The sequence below is a fragment of the Enhydra lutris genome, unplaced genomic scaffold (assembly GCF_002288905.1).
Source record: "Enhydra lutris kenyoni isolate GAN:26980312 unplaced genomic scaffold, ASM228890v2 scaffoldscaffold10, whole genome shotgun sequence".
In the NCBI taxonomy this organism is placed as follows: domain Eukaryota; kingdom Metazoa; phylum Chordata; class Mammalia; order Carnivora; family Mustelidae; genus Enhydra; species Enhydra lutris.
Window position 1 is genome coordinate 29,568,552 of NW_019154094.1, and position 18,405 is coordinate 29,586,956.

Consider the following 18,405-nt stretch of genomic DNA (forward strand, 5'->3'; position numbering starts at 1 on the left):
TGAACATATCCAGGACTGAGAAGTCCTCTGGAACCCATATCTGTTCACTGTGGTTCACTCAGACATTTCTCAAACACAGTTGATGTGGAACCCCATTTGCACACACTGTGTGTTAGTTAACATGTTAAGAACTAATGACCTGGGGGAGGCACTGGCTGCTCCATGAACTAGCCCTGAAGTTGGGGAGCTGAGAAATTGTAAATAATAGGCAGAATTGCTGGTTTTCGGAAAGGCACAAGGCTACATTTCACACAGCATCAATCAGTGGGAGGCCAATACTGCAGTCTATGGCAGACAGTGTGCAGGAACGGCCGCAGTCTTGAGTCACAATGACTACCGTTCCACAGTGACCATAGGCATTTAGCGGGAAATTCAGATTTTCCAAACAATGCCTCTGAGTCCATCATGGCTCTATTGCCAAGTACACCGATCGGTCTGTGTCAGGCTGTAGGGAGCAGCCAACTGATCCCTATCCTCTCTTCTGGCACAAAACCCCTTGGTAACTGTAAAGGAGAGCTCCAGGATCACGACCACCTTCCACTCATCTCCCGCCTCCGTCACTGCCCCCCAACCTACTCCACTCACAGCAACCCGTCAGCCTCACGCATGTCGGTGGGATGGCCCGGACAGCACAGTGGGCAGCCACGGTTGAGTAAGATGTTACTGGACTTTCCCCGGCTGGCCTTCCGATGGAGCCACAGGGCCTACCCTTGACATCAGGAATCTTTCCAAAAGGTCCCCGATTATCCTAGTCTATAAAGTCAGTTCTGAAAAAACTCTCTTATATTTTTCAAAAACACAGTGGAATACAGGAACCAGTGTTGGCCCAGAAGTATAAATAAGCACATCTTGAAAGGTGACTTTGCTCTATTTTCCATCTCTCTTATTAAAAGACAAATGAGAGCTGGAACTCTGTAAATGGATGTCTACTAAAGGAGGTGGGCCAGGGGCTGTGTGAAACAGTGACGGGGACAAGGAGTGCACTTCTCAGAGGGGCCCTGAGTAACCCACAGGACTGCTGAGTCACACTGTTGGACACCTGAAACTAATGCAACACCGTATCTTAGTTATACTTGAATAAGAATAAATTTAAAAGCCCTTAGAGGCTAGTGTGACCTCAGACATCACCTAGAATCATATCTGAGTCAGATATGGCCTCAACTTAAGCAGAGTTTTGGATTACCGAATTTTTTCAAGCTCAATGTTAGAAACCATCGGGTAAGCCCTTTTGTGTTGGTGTGGGCAAGCACCCACTCTAATTATCCACCTATTCTCGCCTTTGAGTCAAAGTGGCCATGACTTTAAGAGGAGAAAAGGTCGGGGAGCCCCCTGTAGTTACAAGAACGGATGGAGTTTAGAGCCTGATGAGAGGAGAGAACCTCAGTTCACAGATCCACAAAAGGACTCACTACCCTATCTTTTAAATGATTTTAATTTAAAGAAAACCCCTACATTTCTGCTTTGGGGTCAGACTGTTACGTTCTGTTTTGAAAGGGGAACAGAAGGGAAAAAAGAGGCAGGGAAGAAAAGCCGAATTATGCCTTTAAATGGCATGACTCAAAGTGGTTCTTCTGAAAGAAATCCACCCATAGTGGCTCTTTCGTTAACATCCATGAACTACGTGTGTGCTCACAGAGACCTTGTTAGTCTTAGCAATGACTCCTAAATGGAGACAAGGACGTCCTTACCTCCAACTCCAGCTCCTCCCTGTCCATTTCCTGATGGATGCTGCCAATGTAGTCACTGGGGTCACAGTACTCGTGGGCCGAGGGATGCCTGAGAACAGAAGAGACACCTTTATGGCCTGCTTATGGCTGAAGGTTGCTGCTTTCATTCTCCCCCAACCTCGCCGGGCCTGTCATGCCGCCTCTATTCTCAGGGTCAGGGCACTGTCTTGCCCAAGTCCCCCTGTTCTGACCATGCTTCCCGGCAGCACAGGACCTCCCCTATTGAACGCTTCCATCCTCCTCAGAGAAGATGCAGGGGACAGCAGCATTGCCTCTACTGCTCCCAGTGACCATCCTCCCACTGACCAGTCCCATGAGCCAACAGGCCTCCTGTCTCACTCAGTGTCTAGGCAGCAGACACGCACCTCTCTCCTGTTTATTGCTTCACTGTTCCATTTTGTCTTTGGGGAGAGAAGGCTGGACTTCAGGCAATACTCCAAGATATGTGCTGGCCGCTGAGTCCAGTCCAAAGGGCTGGGACCAAAACTATGAGGCTGTCATCTAGGACAGTGTCTTTCCAAACTTCTGTGGTTGTCCCATGACAAGGCAGGTTTGACATGAAACCCGAGTACGCACATACGTGTACATAATGAATGAACGAATGTACCTACGTGCACATGTGAAATGCACCCGTATTGGAGCTGACATGCATACACACCACTGCTCAGAGGACGGAAGCTTGAGTCTCTCTAGGACAACATATGTGAAAACCTGTTTCCAGAAGCCACGGCCTCTTTGGGCCCTCCAGGAGCCGTGGCAGTGGGGATGGTAACAGGCTTGGTGAGCAGCTCTGAGAGGGGCCAGACATGGCGGGAAGGCTTCAGCCTGACGGTTGCCTGGGGACTCAAAGCATCTTGTCCTCAAAGGTCAGCACAGCAATCAATGGGCTTTAGTTTTCCCTCCCGGGCACTTAGTTTTGAAATACCAGATCAGACACGAATGGCCAAACAAGGGCTGGCTTTCAATTCTCTGGACCTATCCGGTAAATATCCTGCCAGCACTTAAGGGGCTTGTAGTACTGAGGATGCCGCTGGAAGGCCTGGGCTTTCAAGCATCATATTAACACTTCCCTTTCCATCCTGATGTACGCTCTTGCCCTGCTCTGACCTTCGGGCCAGAACCTGGAGAGGCCTGACCTCTGGACTCTACTGACATTTCTCAAGTTGCCCCAGGGGGGTAAGTCATGTCATGTTAACTAGACTGAAGAGGAAATTAAGGGTTTGGCTTCTTTTAAAAGGCCCATCACGGTGACAGTTCAACATCTGAGAGGCAGGAGTGGCTACAAAGCCCTCATCAATACTGAGAGGCAGTTTTGCTCTATAAAGTCAAAGGGTTGGCTTGAATGATTGTGTTCAGTGAATCAGGCAATTCTTTCCCAGGAGCAACTGGGAGGCCACAGAAGAGTCGTGTGGCTAAGCACTGGGAGCTGAGGTTAGACAGACCTGACTTTCAGTCGCTGCCAACTTCAGCTGAGGAGAAGGGGTGCCTATGCACTTCCCCACCGCACGGAAGGGGCCGTCGTCTGTGCACACTCCCGTGCACGCTGAGCACGGATGCCAGAGAGGGGAACCCCTCGTCCCCCATCCCCACTGTCAGCTGCAGCTGAAATTACTCTGTCAGGCCTGGGGAATTAGCCCTGGGCTCCTGTGACAGTCAGCGGGTAACACCATGGGATGAAAGGCAAGTCTCTGTCCAGAATCTGGAGGAACCACAGGGAATGTGGGCTCACTCCAGCTATTGAGCTACTATCTGAAACCCAACATGTAGCACCCAGACGTTCGCCCTAGGAGGGATAAGATGCCCTTGGAAATAAAGCATCACGTCAATGATCAGAAGCGGAGCAAGACAGGAAGACCCAGGAGTGACTCTCCCATCACCTAGAGAGACTCAGGTGGGGAAGTAGACATCCCGTCCTCACACAGGCAAAATCACACACTATGAGCTCTACGATAAAGCAGACATCTTCTCAGAAGTGGTCTCTCTCAGAAAATTTCTCACTCTTCATTTTTTCTCTAGATGTTTCATCTCACTAACTCAATGAACGATTCTACTCCCTCCTGAGTGCTTACCATATGTCATGCTGAGAACTTCCCACACATTACTTCCTCTAGCCCAACTCCTACACACTGGGTGCTATCACCACTTTTCTTATATTAAAATGGGGATAAAGTAAATTGTCCCAGCTGCCCAGCTAGTTATCAGTTCAAACATCAGTTTCATCTGACTTGAAGGCTCCAAGCTCCTCTCTCTCTCTCTCTGGCAGGAAGTAAGGTAAGAGGAGAGTCATGTGTAAAGTAATTCATTCGGGATGCCGGATCGCAGCTGTTAGTTAATCGGTAAATGTGGTATTTATATGAGGCACGTGTGGGCTTATTAACATGGATCCAGGTTTGAAACGAGACCCAAGAAAGCAGAATGCACACCCTTCAGGGCTCTCTTTACACTCCCGACTCACTTTGTTGTCTGTTTAAGAGAACCATCAGCATTCCCTCTAGTTAGAACACAAAGCCTTCACATTGCCATTTGCGGTGATTAAATTTTAGTCTGAAATAACTTTTACGACATTTGTAAGTAATTTCATTTTTAGAATATAATTTGAATAACTCCGCTCCAGGGCTATAATAAAGTAATTAATATGTCAGGGCGGTTTTGAGCAGGACTCAATTGATTGCCTCTATAAACAATAAAGTTAAACATGAGCAACTTGGAGGAAAATTGTAAGACCCGCTCATGTTTTCCACCACATGGAAGGGAAGAAAACAACTTCACTGCACTTCTTTACCGTGCTTAACGGGTTAGTGCCACAGGACCATGTGACTTACTCCTCTGGCAGGAGATAGGGATCCAGCACAGGTGGGGTGGGAGAGGACATCTTGGTGAGCGCCATGATGTGCTCGAAGGTGATGTCAGTCTGGGTTCCCGTGTCTACCAGCTGCGACTCTGATGGAGGCGTGAACATTTTGGTCCGAGGCGTCCTCCTCAACACCTGTACCACAATGGGCTCTTTGGCGGTCTTGAAAGCTTCCACAGCCTGGTCATGAGTCGCTCTGGATAAGTCTTTACCGTTGACCTGTGGAAAAACATATTTAGGGTGAGAGAGGATTATAGTCAAGCAGAAGCTGGAAAGACTGCACCCCCGTGTAAGCAAGCTAAAATGAAGAACTTGACGGTGTCAGAGAATTCCAATTCTCCCTGTTTTAGGTTTCTTTCCTAAGGAATGCCTGGTGGGATGGGAGTGAGTTTGGAGGGATACAGATCTGGCATCAAATGATAAATCTCACAGTGGGGAAGTCTTGGCTTCCTACTGGAATGTCTTTCACACGGTATCATCACCTGCTAATCTTGCCTGTGAGAGAAAAGAGCAGCCTCTGGGCTCAGAGCCTTTATCAGCCAATAATAGCTAACTAGAAATTAATTACATTGTTATGCTTTAATGGGGTCTATTATGTCCCGTGACATTAGTTTTCCTTTTACGGAAGTGATGTGAACTTTCCTTTTTAAATAAATTGCTTTGCTTTTTTTTCTTTTTTTCAAAGTCAATCTAATATATTAAGTAAATGATAATCCGGGCGATAGATGGACATGGCAGGTGTCAACGTGGTGCACGGATGGCTGGCATTCTGGCCGACATGTGGGGAACCATCGCTAGCTTCATACGGTCTTGTTTCCCACTGTGTACAGCTTGAGCCGCCGCCGCATCCCCCGTGCCTTTACTTACAGCGTGTCCACAGTCCACCGCAGGACTGACCCAAAGCTACCACTTAACACTTCCCTCAACACAGTCCGGGAAGCTGGCAGAGCCAATGTTATACTCATCTCCCTCCTCTAACAACTGCAGATTCACCACATGAGCCCACACAGCTCATTAGTGGTGGGTCACAACTTTATACCATTGGCAAGAATCCGGGATGCGGCATCCACTCCGCTAACAACGTGGCTATCTTTAGCACAGCTTACACAAGAGGAAACAGAAGCCAGAACCTTACTTCTAGAAAATGAAGTCATTCCAAGAAACCTCTTAGTCCAACTCGTGAATTTACCTCGTCCTCCTCCCGTCCCCCACAGAGAAGGACTAGGATGTTATGTTCCGGGAGTTTGGTAACGTCTAGCAACTCCACTGCAGAAATGGTCCCCGGCTCATAGTTTAGTATTATTTCCCAGGGGGTCGGCTTGCTTTGTAAAGTCAGATACAAAGTGATCGTACAGGAACCATACTCTGTGGGCTGTACCTCTGCAAAACTTCCTGAACTTCTCAAATCTCCGGAGAGCAACACTCACAAGCTCGTGTCACTTCACATAGGGGTTCCTGACCATAAATCTCTTAGACTGATACTCCACTGTTACAATAGGCATGTTTTTAGTATTTATTTACAAATGTCAAAATGAACACTGAACCTTTTCCTGTCTGGCATATGCTTCCTCCCCCTAACCCCCCAGTATCTTGTACTTCAAAGCACAATGACAATTAGGTCCCACCTCTGAGGCAGAGAGCACGTCGGTTTCTCTTTGTCCGAGCAAAACACGAGTATTGATCAGGCAGCTGTTTTCTATTTTTGCTAAGCCCCTCCACTCCGGCCCTGCAGGGACAAGAACTCTCAGGACCGCGGATCTTGTAAACAACTGCTGGGTTGAAGAATAGATGTGAGACTCTTTCCTTGTAATGAAGCCCAAGTGCATCGCGCCGGCGGAGATTATTAATGATCTGGAGTCAATCTACTTAAGTAATTTACTTGCAACACGAGGGACTTGGGTAGAACAAGAACTCTGGGCTAGGAAATGACTCGAGTGTGCCAGGAAGTAGGGGAACGGCTGAAAACACCAAACTCTTCCATCCTCTGCCCAGGAGGACTGGGGACGCCAGGGTTGAACCTCACAACTGTCTTCCTCCCTCTCCTTTGAGAAGAGGACAAACAGACACAAAGGAATTCTTTCCAGTTTCCAAACCAGCGGACCACCTTGGCCCCCTCCTTGCTCAGAGCCCAGAGTGCTCGGGGCCTGGGTTGGGAGGGAAGGGGAGGGGGGCGTGGTTGAACAGCGACTTGGAGATCTGTGAGATTCATGCTCTGGCAGAACTCTCTGAGCCCTATTTTCCATTACTGCCTGACGCCAAGGGTCAAATACTACAGGAATGTGCAGTGTGAGAGTCAGACTGTCCCTGGGTTAGATTAACGCCACAGACAGCACGCGTAGGAGATGTGGGCGTGGCCACTGCCAGCTAGCCCAGCTGTCTCCTGCCCTCGGTCGTCACCAGGGATGGCTTGTACTGGAGGCAGTATTACTCCCAACTAACTCTCACGTGAAGACTTTTTTCCCCTCAGTTTTTATGTATTTGAGAAAGAGAGTGAACATGGGCAGAGGAAGGGGCTGAGGGAGAAGCAGACGCCCTGCTGAGCAGGGAGCCCCACTTGACTCAGGGCTCCACCCCAGCACCTGGAGATCATGACCTGAGCAGAAGACAGATGATTGACTGGGTCACCCGGGCGCCCTCAGACATGAAGACTTTTGAATGCATCCTGCAAGATCTTATAACCTGTGGTTTCTCTATTCATACATAAATACCAGGGCTTTTGCCAAAAGGGAGTGAACATGAGATTTTCTTTCAGGATCCTTCTAGTTGCATCTAAAGAAGAACCCATCCTAGGAGTCAACTTTTTACATGTATAATCAGGTCTTCTAGATGCAACACCAGACAGTGTTAGCTACTTGGTTGACAGACAGCCCTCCTTGCCTCACCTTCCTCTCAGCTCAGGAAGATGGGATTTTGCTTTACTTCCATCAGATCAGAGAGCTTTCCCTCCCGGGGAGCCTGCCGGTGTGGGTCTGATTAACTTTGGCTTATTACGGTGCTCTTGTTCCCTTAGTGATGGATTTAGGCATGGGCATGCAACACACTTCTGGCTGGTAGGAGACCATGAGGAATCTGCTAGGGAGCTTATGAAGTTTTGTTTGTTTTTAAAACAGGTAGGGATGGCCCCCTGCTGCCTCTGGGCAAATCATCTGCATGTGCTGCCTGGACGCCTGGGAGTATGTTGGGATCATGTTGAGAGCCAGTCTCTGGGGCCAAATTAACAACATACTGAGGGATTCGGAGCAGAAAAACTGGGCAGCTAGGGTCTTGATGGTTGCACTGAGCAAACGAACTAACCAAGCTTAGAACCTCTGAACCCCAAATTTCTTCTCATATTCAGTACTGAATTCCTTATACATCAACCATTTTAACTTCAATCTTCACTGCTTGCAGCCCAAAACATCCCAGTAGGTATAACTATTATAGAGATGTACTGTAAAATTAGGCAGGAATGTTACTACCTATTACTTAGGTAGATTTTATAAATCAATGCTACGAGACGGAGCAGATGTTTAAATGGTACCCAGAAAAAGACACGCAACGGACCCACCTGAATCAGTCTAGGCTAAGAGGATTCACGGGGGCAAAGAGCAGCCCTGTGTCTCTATGCACAGAATTCCAAAACACAAGAAGGCTTTTCTGAATCCGTCCCGTTGTTGGTATTTTTCGAAGGTGTTGATGCAAAGACACCCATCGCATCGCTACTGCCTGGAGTGAAGAAAGAGGGCAGCAAACCCAAGGAAGGCCTGGAATGTTGGGGTGACCACAAAATGACCTCTTGTCCCACTCCAGGATGTCACTGCCATGCAGGGTTCCCCAGAAAGTCATTTCTGACACCTGTGCCCATGAGAACAACTTCAGAAGCCCAGTGTCATATGTGTATGTGAATCAAACACAGTTCCCTTGAAGCCTGGGCACAATCTAGGTGAGCTCCTCCTTCCTTAAGTTACAGCTCAGGGATGGAAAGCACAGGTCTGCAAGGGTGAAAGAAGGGCAGGGCTGGAATCCTGACTGTGGGCTTTGAACAGCTTGACTATTCCGAGTCTCACTTACCCCATCCACAAAATAATGTAATTACAGTGTTGTGCCTATTAAGGTTATTATGAAGTTTAACAAGATAATCTACTTAGAGTGACTAACATGCAAATAATAAGAAATTTACTAAGATACCAGGGCTAATGGGGATCCTATACCAGAACAGTCACATTTTCCCAGGAGAAAATAATCTATAAATCAAAGAAGCAAAATGCAGCCTAATTAGGTAGTCTTAAGAAACATTTGTGTACCCAGGAGCTCCCTGCCCATCTCCTGTTCCTGGACTACCAACATGCACGTTAATATCCTAGAGTCCTCAAGCTGGGATTCTCCAGCGAGGGTTTGGGGGGGGGGGGGTAAGAGATAAATTTTGCAAGACTTGACCCACACAAGCTTTTTGACAGGGTATTTTAAGGATCATTACATTCTCTTAAAGGACAAGGAGACAATGTGGGAGTTTACCATCCTAGACGATCCATTTTTGCAGCCAAATTTGTTTTGCATTACCTTGTGCACATAATACTTATTACACTGTCATCTTGGAAGCACATCCCTGAGAGCCTCTGCGAGGGGATGACGCCGGTGCGCTGTCAGCCACCCGAGAATGACAGCCTTTATTCTCGGGATTAGCATTACAGCTACATTACACGGTGTGGCCGTGATGATGGCTGCAATTACAGAGGGAATGTGCCGCAGTGCTCATCCGGTGACGTTTGGCCCGGTCACATTAAATATCATTAACTCGCCCAATTGAGCAGATTGCTTTTAAAACAGTTTATGCAGCTCTAAAACCAAGTAAATGGAATGTTTTGGAACCAGAAATGCTTATTGCAAACTTTATCTTTATTATAAATTAAAGGCTTAAGTTATTCACCTAAGGCTCCGGCTGGCCCCTCGGGACTTAGGTGCAATTATGGTGAAAATCCAATCAGTCTGTCTCATGGCAAACATCGCGGCCACAAACATGACATGACACTAAGGAACCCTCGAGAGGTCCTTTAGCGTAAGGTCTCCTGAGACAAGACAATTACTCTGTGGGCATGGAATGATCCCTGCCTGGTTCCGATGAGGCCGGGCTAACGTGCTTGCTGCTCTCTGTATGAGGCACCTGTGACGGTATTTTCCACGGCCCTGAGAGGTGATGCAAGACGGGGGGGGCGGGATTTTCTACTTGGGGGCAGATCTCACGGACAACCCCTTGGTCCACCTTGTAGTCATTTGATACCCGAGAAAGTATTTGCTGGGGTTATTTAGACAGGACGCTACTCGGGAGAATTAAAAACGAGGCCCCAGCATGTGTGAGCCACTCAAGAAACGACCAGAAGGAATGTGTCGTGGACGGCACTTTCCCAAGACACCTGTGAAGGATGTGACCTGCTGAGGTGGCCGGTTTGCTCCCAGAGACTACACATGCTGGCACACAAAATGAGCCCATAGCCCAGAGAGAAGCCAGACTACTGCTGTGTACCTAGAAATGCCATCAGTGCAAGTCCTGTCCTGCATCTTTAGTGTCGCCTTCCAAAAGACACTCCCATAAAGCTTGAAGTGTGCCCTCCAACCCAATGGTGAGCGGTTCAGGATACCTGAATACGTAATATTTGGAAAAGACATACCATGCTGTCTCTAAGTTAGAAAATATGTATCTATTTTTGGGAAGACATGTGGTTTCTGAGGTTTGAGGTACCGCAGTCACCTCTCTCTCCACCGCGTGTACCAGTGACCCCAATGGAAAGCGCTAATGCAATTTTAAATCCAGCCTACTCTCAATTATGCCTCTGGCTAAAACACAACTTTTATAGGGTTCATTTAATTAAATACAGGGGCAGGGATTTCATTCTGTAAAATATCACACCTATGTTGTCGAACTAATTAAAACTTAGATCCCACTGGAACCAACAGACAATAATAAACTACAATACCAAAAAGTAAAAGGTTTCAAGCTCTGATTTGGGTTGAAGCAAAAAACATTTTTTTTTTCATTGAGGAAACTTCTTGTGTGTTTTCATTTAGTTCAAATATATAGTCTGCTCTAGGGCTGGATAAAGGGAAGGTTAACTTATCTAACATGTAGACATTATGTTTAAATAAGAAGGAAGAGGAGTCTTCATAAACAAATGGTGTTTAAATTAATGTATTTCTGTGGAAAGCACTCACTTTCCTCTGTGAGATCATGTATAAATAGATTACCCTTCTGGAGATCTGTAGATCTCAGTTCCTATGATGTAAAAACTTAAATCTGTAGGAGCACATTTGATTTCTAGCACGGACCACACTAGAGTTTGTCCACAGTAATTTCTAAATGCATCCTGATGTTATTCCCTGGGTTTGGTATTTCTGTAACTGGAAGATTCCTCCCCACCCCCCACCCCTGACTTACTACATTCTGAGTCACTTGAACAACTGAACTTACAGTCTAGGTAGTTTTCCTGTTAGAGGACCCTTCCTTATGTCTAGCTTAAGTATCTCGCATTTTAAAATCCCTTACTTTTTTTTTCCTAAACGGAGAATATTCCTGGTGATAGCCTCTGAATAATAAAATGGATGACAAGTTCTAAAGAAAGAGAGGTGAAAAGTCACGTATGTTCTTAGTTTTTCTAAAGGTAGTATTAGTCCTAAAATTATAAAATGCTTTCTTCTCAGGTTAAAAAAAAAAATCTACCTTAATCGACAATGTTTTGTTTCTCTCTTTTCGGGAGCCTTGATGTCATCACGCCGAAGTCCCATTTTAAGTGAACACATCCAAATGTCCATTAAACTATGGCATATCTGAACCACTCAGCAACTTATTAACATGGACATTTTTACATCATCTTAAAGGTGATCATTTAAAGAGGCAACTCAACCTGTTATAGGAAAGCGCAGTGTCGAGTACTTAGAAAGAAGGTGTTTCTATCGCTAAATCTCCCTCCTTTCTAGGACCCCTTAGTTCTTTGGAACGTGTCTTCTCTAGTCCTATCTTTCATGCCCCTGCAGCACAGGATGGTTTCAGGTTTAAAGCCAGTTAAAAATGGCAAATTATATTCCACAGCCCATCACTATTCACTCCTGGGAGACATTCTTCCAAATACCTCCAACCATCCTTGCCCTTCTCTTATTCTTTATGCTCATCTGGAAGAACCCCCACCAGCCCTTATGGTCCAACCATCTGCCACTTCCACACATGAGTTTAGTGATGTTAATTCATACAACGAGATGTCACCAAGTAGAATTCACAGCATTTTCTTGATGTGCAATCACATAGTTACTTTTCTTGCCTCTATTTTCTCACCAGGCTCTGAACTCCACGAGAGCATGAATGGTGCCTTTCGCTCCCTGCACACCCGGACCTCAGCACAGCAGCTGGAAGGCAGCAGACTTGCCAGCAGGCCACCGGAGTGACCTCTTCACTCGTTTGTAGACAGTTGCATCCCCCCACTGGGCACATCTGCTACCATTTCATGGTCCTTTCTATTCTTAAACCAAAATTCAACATCTTCTGCTCTGTGGTCGTCTATGCTTAGCTAAGCTACATACAAATCTGGTTGAGTTTCCTTTAGAATTTCCGCATGTCAAAGGAAAATACAATATGCCTTTTGTGTTTTTCATATACATATGCACATATTTAGTGAGAAGCATTTTCAGTATAAAATGTACGTGGCATCATTCTCGGAAGGACCGACGTGATGTCAAGGGTAAAGTATCCTCTGTTTTTTTTGGAGAATGTAAAACGTGAGGCTCAGAAAGGTCATGGAGTGTCCACAAAGACCAGGGTGGCTGTACCCAAGCTTTCCTGTCCTCTGTGGGTTCTGTATTATAGGAGACAAGGTGGGACCACTTCAAGTGAAAACACGGAACCTCCCATATAGGGGAAGGAGACAAGAAAGAGCAAAGTTACAGACCTCACAGAAAATCAGAACATGTGAAAATGCAAAATTTTTTCTTCCCTCCCTATCCCCCTGCCCTCCTCCCTCATACCCTGTCTCTCTCCTGGATGCCTGCTTAGGGTTGTGCAGACTAAGCTGTGAGCAAGGTGCCCAGACAAGGAGGGGAGCGGGTGGGTGGGCTCAGAAGAAAGGGAGCTTTTTTCTAATCCCCACTGAAGTGCCCGAAGGACTGGCCATGGTCCCACTTGGGGCTGTCTCCGGGTCAGGAGTAGGAGGTGTCATGGACGCACGTGACAACCTGGCCTCTGGACACGCAGAGGGGACTGCGTGGTGGCTCAGCTACCCCAGCCCTACCCCAAAAGGGTTGGAAAAAGGTCTCTTCCCCTAGTACCACCGTGCTGCAGCGTCCGGGAGAGCAGGCATTATCTTTCCGGGCTCCGTTGCTCACCTCGCCATCTGATGAGAGCCCAGAAGAGCAGAAGTAACGTGGAGTTTGGGGCACTCTGGCCATCATCATGTCAACAGTGGTCCTGTGCTCCCTCCACGCCGGCCACTATTCTAAGCACGGCACGTCTATGTACTCAGCTGATCTCCCGTGAGGGAGATGGTGTAAAATGACCTTTATCTGGCGGATGAAATCGGGAGGCCAGCAAGCATTTGTGTATCTGCAGACCTTGGATTCAAGTGGCCAGTGGCTTCTAACTTGGATTGGCAGATGCAGTTCAGAGCTAGCCGTGCTTCTTTTTACAGGTCCGTTTTATTGCATTTAATGATCCATATTGGCCTTACCCCCTACTATCAGAGCAATACAGCCACCACTCAAAGGAGAAAGGTGTGGTTCCGTTTTTGCAAGCATCACACCCAAGGCCTTATGAAAACCACTTTACTATGTCATTTCCATCTCCCTGGTGTAACCTTCATATCGGTCTCATAAACAGATCTTGTAAATTTGTTAGCTGTTTTCCTCAAAGACGAGGGCAGTGATTAGGATAAAACTCTACCCTCCAGCCTCTCATCATCAGAGAAAAGGACATGTAGGAAGACTCCTCCATGAAAACAATCATTGTCATGCTGAAATTAAAATATGATGTAAAAAGAAGTGTTTAATGATGTTTCACATAACCATGGATGCCAAAGTTTCAAACAGGATCCTAACGGAGACAGCATGGAGGTGCATAAGAACAGGAAGGAGTTCTACACAGGGTCTAGCCTCCTCTGTTTAAATGTAAGCTGTGTCACTTCCGTGTTATATCGTCTTGAGCAAGTCAACCTCCTGGTGTCTCAGGTTTCTTATCTGGAAAATGGGTCAACAGGAGGACCTAACTCATTGGTTTGTTATTCAAATTCATTAGGCCACACATAGAAAGTCATTAGGGTTTGGGTCCCCACAGAGTGCATGCTCAATAAATATCAGGTATCTTTTATCTTCATTCATTTGAAGATTTATTGGGGGAACCCACTGAGTGCCAGGCTCTATGTCCCATTGAGAAAGTGGTGACCGCAAAGCTCAGTAACAGTGGGTAAGAGTGACCACTGTCTGGGCTCTGGGGTGAGACACACATGGGTCTGAATCTCTGTTCTACCATTCACCACATGTGAGACCGGGTAAATTACTCTACCTCTGTGTGCCTCAGTGTCCCCCACTGAAAATGGAGGATATTAAAGCAGTTACCTCCTAGGGTTTCTGTAACCACTTAGCAGTGCAAAGTAAAGCTCTCAGCATAGTGCTGAATGCCAGCCATTGTCATAACCCTGCAAACTCGGACACGTTCTCCCTGTGCCTCATCTGTGAATGGAGTTGTGAAGATTCAATGTGAAGAAAGTCTGGCTCAGGGTCAGCACTTTTCACAGGAGATAGCAGCCCCCATGTGGTTCTGTAACATACCAGTTATCAAATTTCAGTAAAAAACTTTAGTGCAAATAAATTGTATAAGAACATCAATAAAGGGGCGCCTGGGTGGCTCAGTCATTAAGCATCTGCCTTCGGCTCAGGTCATGATCCCAGCATCCTGGGATCGAGCCCTGCATTGGGTTCCCTGCTTGGCAGGAAGCCTGCTTCTCCCTCTCCCATTCCCTCTGCTTGTGTTCTCTCACTGTGTCTCTCCCTGTCAAATAAATAAATAAAATCTTAAATAAAAAAGAACATCAATAAAAAAGATTTTATGTTACACTCATGTCTATGGGAAAGACACAGACGGATTTGTAGAGGGATCCTAGTGTCCATCTCAAGGATCTGGTATTCTGAACTACTTGCAGTGCATGCTGCTTTGGGCCAGGCCCTGTGCTAAATGCTTTCTATGCGTGAGCCCATCCCATCCTCTCAATAAGGTCACTGGTGAGGTCAGAGGTGTTTTCCATGTTTACAGATGAGAAAATAAAAGCCCAAGTTGCTAAAAGCAGCATCTGAAATAATGCAGCTCATAAGCAGTAAATATGGGACTTGAACCACGTCTGCCCAAGTTCAAGCATATGTTCTATCCCTCTTACCACAGAGTTGCGTAGCTGGAGCACTGTTGTCTGACCCCAGCCCAGAGGTAAGATGAGGTGGAAACAGGATGGGAGAGCGGAATGAAAAAGAGTCATCATCACACGGGGGGCGAGTGAGCCTCAGAGGGGAAACTCAAAGCTCTCATGAGGAAGTCAAGTTCTTCAAAGTTCCTCACCCAAGAAAGACATTTGCTGTTGGTGCCTTGGGCGAATGGGTGAGCTGGTCCACATGGACCCAATGTGGCTAAGCCAGCTGACCTTTCCCAGAAACTCACTTTGGTCATGGGACATGTTTACCCAGCAGAGTGAGAAAACACAAGTTTCCACTCACCCACCCCTTCCTACTTATCTGCAGAGAAGATGAAGGCAGAGGAATCTATTTTCTTTTCTCATTTCTTTTCTTTTTCTTTTCTTGCGAAGCTGTCCCTTCAAATTTTAGCATGTTTGTCCTACACATGTCCTGAGGAATTTTGTGAAGCCCCAGTGATGGGACACCATTTAAAATGGTCCAACTAGGTGGAATGTAATGTGAGTCTTGTGTTAAAACAGAAAACTCTTGAGCAGTAATAAGAAAACCAGTAGCACCAGGCATATTGAAGCCCATGAATCTTATAGAAGCCAGGCCAAGAGAACAAATTTTGCAAGAAGCTCACTGACCTTAATGACCTCTGTCTTACTTATTCCTCTTAATAAGACAACGAAATTTCCTTACTATCTTTATATAACACCAATGTCAGTAAACAATCCGATGCATGCCAGGACAAATGAAAGCTAAAGTCATGCACTTGACAGAATTTCCTGGCTCTTGTGGATCTGTGTCTCAAGTTTTTATGTCACTTCAACAGTGCTTTGGAACCTTTTTTGTTTTCTGTTTTCTTCCAAGAAATAAAATTATGACATATAGGACTTAGATAAAAACTAATTTTTTGCTTCTGCCCTGCAAGCTAGTAGTAAAATTTCCATGAAAATGACTGGGATAGAATCCTTAAAGAAAATGTTGTAAATGACTGCCTTGTGGTCTTAGCAGTTAAAGCAAAGTCCATTGAGAAGGGCCTAGTACAAGCATGAAAATGAAACTGGCACCAGATGTTGAGAGAATGGGCTAATTTTCTTTTGTTTTCACATAAAACAATCATTAGTTGGCTTGTCCACAATTATCTTCCTCAATAAATTATTATATATCATCTCAAACACTTCTAATTTACTAAATAGAATTTTTAAAAGATCCACACCAGAGAAAAACCAGAAAGTATGGCAGGGATTTGAAATACAACTGAAAGACTAAAAAGCCCCTTGATGTTAGGGATCCCACTTTTTACTTCCTAGAAATATCAGACGTCATCATTAATTCAGAATATTTTCTATGTACCATGCACTATGCTTAGTCATTTTATATTCAATCACTCATTCATGTGCTTATTGATCTAATAAATACTGGAGATGACCATGTGCCTGGTATCCTGCTTGGGATTGCCAGTGCACTGGCGAGCAAAACCAGAAATGAGAGCCACCCATTAAGTTCATAGTCTGGTGAAGGAGACAGAGCTAATGATCCTATAACTGAGAGAAGGAAAGAGAACCTGCCTGGGTTTGGAAAGGAGGCCAGTACTGGGATGAGGGGGGAATCCTCTGAGGAAGAGATGTCAAGCATAAATCAGCAGAATGGACAGGATTTACATGGGTGGAAAGAGAGAAGGGCATAGTCCAGACAGAAGGAGGAGCATGTGCAAAGGTCCTGTGGCTGGAAGAAACCTGGCACAACTGCATGAGACCAGGTGGAATATAGACTGTTATGTGATAGGACTGGAAGGGTGGGCAGGTACAGATCACATTGACCACTGGAGGCCACAGAAAGGACTCTGACTCTGAGACAACTAAAAAGGGGGAGGTGGAGAACTAACCAAAGAGGATACATGTTCAGGTTTGCCTCTTAGAAACATGACCCTAGCACCTGGCTGCTGTGTGAAGACTACAGTGGCAGAGACTAGGTAACAGGTGTCTGCAGTGGCCCAAGGACAACAAAGAAAGATTTAGGACCCCCTTTGAGTTATTTCCATTTTCATAGGAAGTTGAGACTCAAGAGGGTAAGTGACGTGTCTAAGGGTCACAGAACTATTAAATGTAGTTTGGGGAGCCTGAACTTGGTTTCTTAACTCCAAAAGAGCCTGCTTTGCTAAGATAAATCACTCGAGGTGTGAATATCATGGCAAAACACATCCAAGTAGCAAATTTCAAAAACATGAAATGAATAAGGATCCAAGCAGGTCCTAGGCTTCTCAAGAATTTTCCTTGTCCTACTACAGACTTCCTGTAATGTCCTGGGTTCTAAATCATGGCCCTTCTTGGGGCTCCCTCCTAAGTGCATGGTGAGGGCATTGTGTCACCACCAGTGGAAGCTACCATTTTGTTGGAGCCTCTGCTTCCTATGGCTCTGGAATCCTACATGTCTATTCTTTGGCTAGAAAACCATAATGAGCTTAGATTATAGGCCTAAGAATGGTTTATTGTGCCAATGGGTTAAAAAAGCCACTCAATCTTATATTTCAACAACTCTTTCTGCAAAATGGGACGCAGAGTCCTCAGCTTCAGCAGGGGAAGACCCTTGCTCTGCACATGAGCTTCCCATATGATTGGTGTTCTAAAACTGTTGTAAACCATATCTAATTATACGATTCCCAGATTTTTAGTTTTAAACTTTATTGAATGTCAACATTTCAAAGTCATATTACGATGGGCAATTTTCAGCACTTTTAGTATGAAAATTTTTCCTGATCTTCTTTTCCCTCTTAATTATCCCCAGGAGGAAAATTGCAGAATTGAAGTCTGCAGTTAGCAGGATGGCCCTTGCTATGCATGCATCCTCAGAGTGAGCGGACAAGCTCTGGATTTTATTTTGCTAACTTGTAGCAACAGACTCATTTTGGAGAGGGATAGTGTGTGTGTGTGTGTGTGTGTGTGTGAGTGATATAAATTCACTGCAACAAAACAAGAACAATTCATTGCTTATCTAATCGATGTGCTTAAAGCACAAAAACTAACCTCTTGTTTTGTCCAGAACTGTGACAAAATTCTCTATTTTTAATTGCAAACTGTTGCTCGATTTGTTCAGGAAAATTTTGGTTAGAGGAAAAAATATGTCTCTCCTGCTGGGTTGAGATAGATTTCTAAATTTAAATACAACTTCTAAAAGACAAAACACTTCATCCTACCAGCTCCTACTTCATCTGTCCTATGTATAAGAATATTCCGTTTGGGAGTGTTTAAATGCAGTAAGGAAGCTAGATAGATCTCTAGTGAATTGCCAAAAGAATCACAGTTTGCAGATACCTTCCCTTGCAACCAGAGACAACTTTAAATCAAGAGATTATATACATTCTCGTCAAGTTCTCTCCACAGGAGTATGGAGTTACCAAATGATCACTGTGAGACATTAATGCAGAACTCT

General features: G+C 45.5%; 1 protein-coding gene across 2 annotated transcripts in view; it reads right to left on the reverse strand.

Moving 5' to 3' along the window:
• Nucleotides 1-18,405, reverse strand: part of LOC111144106 (PDZ domain containing ring finger 3) — a 244,430-nt gene that overhangs the window by 16,041 nt on the left and 209,984 nt on the right. For both annotated transcript variants that reach the window (XM_022498241.1, XM_022498242.1), the window contains 2 exons: nt 4,550-4,797; nt 1,689-1,776 (listed from right to left, as the gene is read on the reverse strand). In XM_022498241.1, the coding sequence (XP_022353949.1) occupies nt 1,689-1,776; nt 4,550-4,797 (336 nt within the window). The remainder of the gene's footprint in view (nt 1-1,688; nt 1,777-4,549; nt 4,798-18,405) is intronic.